We start from the raw sequence: 9,290 nt of genomic DNA, 5'->3' as shown, positions 1-9,290 counted from the left end.
CAGGCATGGGCTGCGCGCGAGAGGAAGGGGCTTGGGCCACGCAGGGGAGAAAGCCCACCAGGTGGCGCGCGATAAGAGAGAATTAAAACCTCTGGGTTTTTTTCTAATTAAAACAAACAGAGAAAAGAATTAAAACAAAGGCAAAACTGTTGGAGTTTAAAATAAAACAAAATACCCCTGGTCATAAGGGAATTATGACCTATTTAAATAAAATGGAAAAGAAATATTTGGAGCAATTAAATATTTACAAAACAGGATATATTTGATCTGTTTTGTGAATAGTTGCACCTTTAAGACATAGTTTCAAAACAGCAAAATCATATCATCATATCCACCACAAATAAAACTAAAGCATGGGCATTTTTGAATCAAGGAAGGAGAAAAAGAATCTTGGCTTGAGATAAATAGAGAGGGGGGAAGTTTTGAATCCTATTAAAAACTAACATAGAAGCTTTCTACTTTCAAACCACCCCCACATCATTACATATCATCATCATATCACATCACATGTCATCACACCATCACATATGATCACAAGGCAACAAACAAAAAGGCATGGATGAATGGAATGCATTCATGCAAAGGAAAAACAAAGCAAGGTGACACATGAAATAACACATGCATAGAGCTCTCATAGTACTGACATGATGGACCCACATACAGAAGGTTCCAAATATGGAAAGATACACTCTTGGGGCATTACACTCCACCACCATCGCCGGCACGCCGATAGGCTATCGGAGAACTCAGCTACCTCTCCGCCCCTTCTTGCTGGATCAAGAAGGCAGAGATCACCATAGAGCTGTACGTGTGCTGAACGCGGAGGTGACGTCCGTTCGGCACTAGATCGGGATGGATCGTGATGAGATCGCGGGACTGATTCCGATTTGGATCGCGAAGATATTAGACTACATCAGCCGTGTTATATACGCTTCCGCTTAGCGCTCTACAAGGGTATGTAGATGCACTCTCTCCTCTCGTAGATGTTAGTCTCCATAGATTGATCTTGGTGAGCGTAGGAAATTTTTTATTCCCCATGCGACGTTCCCCATCAACAATGACAATGATCGATGGGAACTGGTGGTGGCTATTGATGGATGGTGGTTGGAGACAACGAAAGGGATGACGGCGGAGCAATGGCGTGACTAATGTGAACAGAATTTGAAACTCTAAAGGACTAGAAACTAAGACTGGCAACTCGACGCGACGATGCAACCGATCATTCAACTATGCAAGCACTGCAAAGAACATTGCAAAGGCTCACACTGGCTTGGATAAAGGATGAATAGATCTAACTTTTTTGTGTGTGTCTTTTTCTTTGGCAATAGGTAAGAAAAATAAATCTAATCTAGGGATAATTTGAAATTCTGATCGAGCAACCTGAAAACTGATACCACTTGATAGAAACGAGGTTCCCCATCTTTCGATGAGATGATGGCCATCGATTTGGTGCAGACGACTTTGACGATCCGACTACAATTGTGCACGATGTTGCGCCTTAGCAATCGCTAAACCAACTTCAAGAGGTTATTGACCATGACGGAGCAGGATCAACCTGACCACGAAGGTCTCTTCCTGCAAGCAATCGAAGAACACACAAGAATATGATATTGCAATCCGAATATTGTGAATAGAGATGAAATATTGATAAGGGTGGGGATTCTAAAGTGGTCTTAGTCTGGTTGTTGGACACAAACGAAGTACACGAAGTTGCAATGACTAACTTTTAACTAAATAAATCCCAAGCAAAAAAGCTACTAGGTTGATCTACTTATATAGGAGCAAAGGATGGCGGTCAAGGAGGTGGGAGGATGTCACAAGACACCCTAAAACTAACCCTGGGTCATACAAGGCCCAAGTGGAGGTGATGCAACATCTTTGGACTTGTAGTTTGACTCGGATTCTGGTGCAACGTAAGATTGTTTCGTCAATATCTCCACGCTCCCAATAAATTTTAAGGTGATTCCAATTTGGCTGGAACGTAGATAAAATCTACTTTCAAACAAAAAAGAATCACCCAATTCAGAGTCTGTATGCAAACATTGTTGCGTTTTGAGACAGATGTGTCTGTGCAGTCTGAATATGAGTCCAGAACATGGGAGACTTGGACTCTATCTTCTCTTGGGCTAAAAGCGGCGTGAGAGAACTTCTTGAACAGCCCTTAAATGTCTCCTTTTCCTTATCTTCATATGTGCATTGTTCAAGTGTCCGGTAGTTCTGCAATTAGGCATGAAACAAAAGAGGTGAAGTACTTTTGTTCTGTATAGCATAAATAAATTATTGCATAACTTTTATCAGAAATCACCTCAAATAAATACGCATATGCTATATTTGTGATCATATCCAAGGTAGCCATGTTCTCATCAGTTGCAACGGGGTTCGTCGGAGTTATAGTCACGGTCTTCTAGCGATTTTTTTGGCAACAACCGGTGTCGATTTTTGCTACAATCGTCCAATAAAAAATTGCATCCACGTTCGTGAGAGTTGCAACCCGAGTTTGCCCGAGTTGTAGCCACGGTCATCCAGCAATTTTTTTGCTACAACCGGTGTCGATTTTTGCTACAACCATCCACTAAAAAAGCGGCATCATCGTTCGTCAGAGTTGCAACCTGAGTTTGTCAGAGTTGTAGCCACGACCATCCAGCGTTTTTTTTTGCTACAACCGGTGTCGATTTTTGCTACAACGATGACCACGAACGAGTTCAAAGCCACGACCATGGGGGAGTTGTTGGGCTGCCGCCGACGAGTTGACCAGTGCTGAGGTAGAAGCATGCGGAGGATATGGGAGGGAGGAGGAGGTGCAGGGGCGCAGGACATGGACACATAGAAGATGAGGGGGAGCAGAAGTGAAGACGCAGCGACAGGGAACTCCGAACCGCAGCAACGGCGGCGACCTATTAGAGGATGAGCGGTGGGGTGGTCTGCAAGCGGTGGCTATAGGGGACGAGGGTGAGCAACCAAGGAGCTCCCACCGATGGCCGGAAGACGCGGGCGGGGCGAGCGCATCTCCCATGTGCGTGAGCTTCTGCTTTTTCTGTTCTGTTGGAAACCGATTGCAAAACTAGTTGTTGATTGATCTCGCGGTTACGCGCATCTAAATCAAGCGGTTCTGGGCTGACCAGCGGAATATGTGGTCCACGGACCAGCACAGAGTAATGCCCAAAAAAGAAGCTTCACCGTCTATAAGAAAAGTTATGATCAAATCCTCAAAATAATATGTGTATGAAAATTTACTTTTAGAAACCGAAAAAAATTTAACTAGGAGAAAACGGATGTTGCGGCCGAGGTGTGGTGTGGCGACAGCGGCGACGGCGAGCGGCAAAAGATGCAGCGTCGTCGTGCTATCAAAGGTGTGCGAGGAGGGTCGCAGCGATGCTGCGAGCCTGCGTTGGAGCCGGTCTGCAAACGCAACAAGAGAAGAAAGCGCGACACTAAATGAAGGAGATCATGCGGGGAGGTCCTATACGGCGCCTTCAGCGCCGGTTAGCCCAACCGACGCGTGCAACACTCCTCTTCGTGGGCCGGCCAATGTAAAATGTGTTGGTCCTTTAAAAACTGAAAAAAACTTCATAGAATTTTAAAAGGTTTCAGATTTGTGGAAAAAAGTTCACTGATTTTTGAAATATGTTTATCTATTTTCAAAAAGTTCACAGAATTCGAAAAGAAATCATCAATTTTCAAAAAAAGTTCATCAATTTTAAAAACAGATTAGTGATTTTGAAAAAAGTTCATGAATTTTAAATTATGTTCACCGATTTTCAGAAAAACGTCACCAATTTTTTAAAACAGTTCAGTGATTTTGAAAAAAGTCTGTGAATTTTCAATTATTCTCACCGATTTTCAAAAGAGTTCATCGATTTTAGAAAAAGAGTTCATCGATTTTTAAAAAAGTTCATCGATTAGGAAAAAAGTTCACGAGCTAAAACACATATCAGATCTCTAAATGGGCCAGCCTATGGCGGAGCTTTGCAGGCACCGGTTAGCAAAATTTACATGTAAGTGGTGACGCTAAATAGGATTTCCCGATAATGTTACTGTGTATCATGGGAGCTCCTATACGCCGCATTTTGCAGCGACTAGCGGCGGTTTCGCAGAGGGCGAGCTTTCCTTGGCCGCCCCATTTGCTGTATGTAGGGATGAAAATGGAGTGAAAAGTTTCCGCTTTTTCTGAAGGAAAAATGAAAACAGAGAGGAAATATGAAAATAGAAATGGAAATTTACAAAATGAAAATGTAATTTTCTATGTGAAAACAGAAACAAAAACGAAACAATGTTTTTCGGTGGAACATACATGGAAATGGAACTTTCCATTTTTGTTAATATGAAATTTCCTATTTTTACTTTAGTCCTATGGCTGCTTTGTAGATCAACCAACAAAAAATAGAAAATGACACGATGAATATTATGGATCATTTCAGGTCCAACTTACACTACCATATACGTACTCAACTAGACCCTATACACAATTGTCATGTACTACTACAATACTAGGATAAGTTGCTAACATAATCATATTATTTTCTAGCCATGCAAACAATTCATTAATTTTTGTTGTTGTGTGTATTACTCGATGATTCAAGGGGTTTCTAAGTTCTGGTCAAGGCCCACTTTTAATTCTGTATCCGCTCTGTATTTGCTCCATGTCCGTTTCCGATAGTATCTGTTTCCGTATTTATTTCGAGGGTTTCTGTATTCGTTTCCACTTCTGGAAAAAATATATGAAAACAAATTTGATGGCACTCAGTTCTGTCCGTTTTCGTTTCGTTTTCATCCCTAGCTGTAGGGATGGAAAATCATAAAAAGAAAAATGAGCGAGCAAAAGGAATCGAACACGGGACCTCTAGGTCAGAGTATGCCTTGGTTAACCATCTCAACTGACTACGAGAGGTGGAAGGTTACATGCGTGCATGTTAATGAACACAACAAAGCTATAAAATTTAACAACACTAACCATAAGCCGCTGCAGATTCGAAGTTTTCCTAAAATCTCAAACATGAATGTGTGAAACAAGAAATTATTTGAGAACAATCAATATTTTCATGGGAAAAAGGAAAAAATAAAATAGGAGAACAATTGTTGGAATTACAAACAATTTTGTGGAAATGCAATGAAATAGGAGAACAATTCTAAAGACACATGAACAAATTTGGAAGGGCAAACAATTTGTTAAATCACGAACATTTATTGAATCTTGAGAACAAAATTTTAAAAAAATCCGAACAAATTTGAAAGCGTGAACAAATTTTTAAAGCACGAACATTTTTTGAATTTTGCAAACAAATTTTAAAACCGAGAACAATTTTGATAAAACATGAACAAATTTGGAAGCGCGAACAACTGTTTAAACACAAACATTTTTTAATCGTGAAAACAAAGTTTTGAAAAGAAGAACAATTTCAGAAAAAAAACAAATTTGAAAGCGCGAACAAATTTTTAAAGCACGAATATTTTGCTGATTTTGAGAACAAATTTTGAAACCGGAACATTTTTACAAATTCTGGAACATTTTTTCAAATCCCGGATTTTTTTCAAATTTCAGAACATTTTTATTGAAAAATTCGAAACATTTTGATAAAAATTGCAGAACATTTTTCAAATTTCGCAATAGTTTTCAAATTCAAGAACATGTTTCAAATTCCGGATCATTTATTCAAATTCCGGAACATTTATTCAAATTCCGGAACATTTATTCAAATTCCGAAACATTTTTCTAAATTGCGGAACATTTTTCTAATTTCAGAACATTTTTCCAATTTTCGGAACATTTTTGAAATAGAAACAGAAAAAAAAAAGAATAAAAAAACTGATTAAAGGAATCTTTTAAAAAGTTTTCAAAACCGAAAAAACCATATGAAAACCTCCAGAAAGGTCTCAAAACCAGTATCGGTGGACCAAACCGCCTCGCTCGCTCGTAGCTCCTGTGAGCCTCAAATAGGGTTTCCCTGTATCGTTCCTCCGGTGCGGGTGCGACCCGCCGAAAGATGGGCCGGTCGATTGTCAACCAGCGGCTAAGAAGAAAAAAAAAGATTTATTGCGATTTTTTTTTGAGGATTTGATTTATTGCGATTTGAGTGGGTAAGTAGTTACGACTCTGGGTCGAATAGACTCCATGTGATTGACGACATGCTTTATTTATCTTTCGCACGGGCCGATATAACGGGATTCAGTTAGGCACTTCGTTACTAGCTTCGTTATACCGGAGTACGTGCGATAACGGCGTGTATTAGATCCGATCGATCCATCATGCCGTCGTCGAGCGCAAAGACGGTGCTGGAGACGGCGACGGCGACGTCGACGTGCACCCCGGAGACGGTGAAGTGCAAGCACGTGTTTGACATCCACGGATACAGCCAGCACAAGCTCCTCGGCCCCAACGTCTACATCAGCTCGGGTGCCTTCGCCGTCGGCGGCTTCGACTGGAACATCAGATACTACCCCGGCGGGTACCTGAAGCCCAAATACGTGTCCGTCTACCTGGAGCTCCTGAGCGCCGGCGCCCGCGTGCGCGCATCCTGCGACCTGACCATCGTCGGCCAGCGCCCCGGCGCACCTTCCCTGGTGTCGCGCACCCCGCCCATGCTCTTCAGCTCCGATCTCAGCAGGTTCGCGCCCAGCACCAGCAAGTTCGTGAAGAGGAGAAAGCTGGAGGCGGCGTCCTTGGGGCTCGTCCACGGCGACCGGCTCGTCATCGAGTGCGTCGTCACCGTCTTCATGTACCCGACCGTCGTCACCCGGACGGCCGCGCCGAACGAGGACCCGCCCTCGGACCTGCACCGCGACCTCGCCAGGATGTACGAGTCCCAGGCCGGGGCGGACATCGGCTTCCTCGTCGGAGGGCAGGGCTTCCGGGCCCACGGCACCGTGCTGGCCATGAGGTCGCCGGCGTTCATGGCGGAGGTCGTGCGTGGCGGAGGGTTGGGGTTCTCGGGCGGGTGCGTCGACATCAACGACATGAAGCCTGAGGCCTTCGACGCCCTCCTTTACTATATCTACATGGATTCGCTCCCTGCCGCCATGAGCAACGTGGACGGAGACCGTAAGAGGGAGCTTGTCATGGATCTACTTGCGGCTGCGGACCGGTACGGTATTCAAAGGTTGAAGCTAATATGTGAAACCGCCCTCTCCAAGACCCTTGAGGCCAACACAGTGGTGACCACGTTGACTTCAGCTGAGAAGCATCACTGCCAGAGGCTCCGTCAGGCTTGTCTTCAATTTATAGCTTCTTCTGTTAATCAAATCAAGTGATGGTTGTTCTAATTCTAGTATTTTTGTTTGTCCGATCCATGATTATTTTTATTATTTGTACATCGGAGTTCGCTGACAAATGAAAATCGCAGCAACTAAAAGCACTCTCCAAAGACAATGTAACATTGCAGAAAAATATGTTTGAGATCACAGCAAAAATCTTTCACGGTTACAACATTAATTATGGGGGCTGCTACGCGTCAGCCGGCGGATTCTTTGAAAAGATCTGCCACCTCCTAAGTCATCGGATATCGCAAATCAAGGCCGAGCGCCATGTACTACTGCAACATAGGTTGTGTTGCGGAAACACGGGTCATGTTGCAGAATTTTTTACGACATAGATCAAGTTGCAGATTTTTTTATTGCAACAAAGGTCTTGTTATAATTTTTTTCTTGCAACAACAATCTTGTCAAAGAAATTTCTGTCACAAAAGTCTTTTTACATAAACTTCACAGAAGTCAGAAAAATTACACAAACATTTTACAACAAAGGTCTTACTGCAGAATTATTTTGCAACTAAGATCTTGTTGCAAAAATTTGTATTCTTTTCATAATTGATGTCCGTGCTAGCCGTGGCCCTGTTCCTGGATAAGATGATGTTTCTAAGAAAGAAAAGGTTGATACGTGGTAGAGGATGAAGGCGGTTGACGCGTAGGAGCAATCCGCCGGTAGATGTTAATCATTTCCCATTAATTATTTAGAACAATCAATTTGCTAGCTTTTGTGTTTGCGTGTACAATTTTTGTTGTTTGCTCACTTTGTGGCTTCCATGTGCAATTACCATGCAGGTGCTAGTTCATGTGAAAAAAATGCAAGTGAAAAGGACGTGGATGTCGCCTAGAGCGCGGGGGGGGGGGGGGGGGGGGGGTTGAATATGCGCTTTAAAATAGTTAAGGTTTAGGCTTGAACAAATGCGGAATAAAACTAACGTTAATATTTCAAGCGCAAAACCTACAAACAACTAGGCTCACCTATGTGCACCAACACCTTATGCTAAGCAAGATAAACAACTAAGTGATAGCAAGATATATTACAATAAACAATATGTCTATCACAAAGTAAAGTGCATAAGTAAAGGGTTCGAGTAAGAGATAACCGAGGCACGGGGAGACGATGATGTATCCCGAAGTTCACACCCTTGCGGATGCTAATCTCCGTTAGAGCGGTGTGGAGGCACAATGCTCCCCAAGATGCCACTAAGGCCACCGTAATCTCCTCACGCCCTCGCACAATGCAAGATGCCGTGATTCCACTAAGGGACCCTTGAGGGCGGTAACCGAACCCGTACAAATGGCAACCCTTGGGGGCGGTCACCGAACCCGTACACGTGGCAACCCTTGGGGGCGGTTACCGGTACCCGTATAAATTGCTCGGGGCAATCTCCACAACCTAATTGGAGGCCCCGACGCTTCCCGGAGCTTCACACCACAATGATTGAGCTCCGAGACACCACCAAGCTTCTAGGACGCCAAAGCATCCACGAAGAACAATATCAAGGGTACTAAGTACCAAAGGTAGTAAGCTTCTCAACTTCTCACTTCCACGTATCACCGTGGAGAACTCAAACCGATGCAACTAATGCAATGGCAAGAACACACGAAGTGGTCAAGTCCCTCACACTCAAGTCCCTCCACAGCAACAAAAGCTATGAAAAAATATGAGAGGAAGAACAAGGAGCTCACAAAGAACTCCAAGATCAAGATCCAAGGGGTTCCCCTCACATAGAGGAGAAAGTGATTGGTGGAGATGTGGATCTAGATCTCCTCTCTCTTTTCCCTCAAGAACAAGCAAGAATCATTGGAGGGATTGAGAGTAATCAAGCTCTAAGAATGTCAACAATGGAGGTAGAACAAGAGCTCAACGGATGGATAAGACCAAGGGGGAAGAAGACCCCCTTTATATAGTGGGGGAAGGAATCAGACCGTTACCCCCACTTTCTGCCCGAGCTGCAGCGGTACTACCGCTGGCACTCCAGCGGTACTACCGCCAGCTAGCGGTACTACCGCTGGGCCCCTGGTAGTGCAACGGCACTACCACCGCCAAG

General features: G+C 43.6%; 1 protein-coding gene across 1 annotated transcript; it reads left to right on the top strand.

The window, feature by feature from the left end:
• The first annotated feature begins 6,243 nt into the window (after nt 1-6,243).
• Nucleotides 6,244-7,245, top strand: LOC123406127 (BTB/POZ and MATH domain-containing protein 1-like). Its single transcript, XM_045099607.1, has one exon. The coding sequence runs from the start codon at nt 6,244-6,246 to the stop codon at nt 7,243-7,245; it is 1,002 nt and encodes a 333-aa protein (XP_044955542.1).
• The last annotated feature ends 2,045 nt before the right edge of the window (nt 7,246-9,290 follow it).

Source organism: Hordeum vulgare, chromosome 6H, assembly GCF_904849725.1.
Source record: "Hordeum vulgare subsp. vulgare chromosome 6H, MorexV3_pseudomolecules_assembly, whole genome shotgun sequence".
NCBI classification, from domain to species: Eukaryota; Viridiplantae; Streptophyta; class Magnoliopsida; order Poales; family Poaceae; genus Hordeum; species Hordeum vulgare.
Note: the sequence above shows the minus strand (reverse complement) of the source record. Positions and strands in the feature narration are given on the sequence as shown.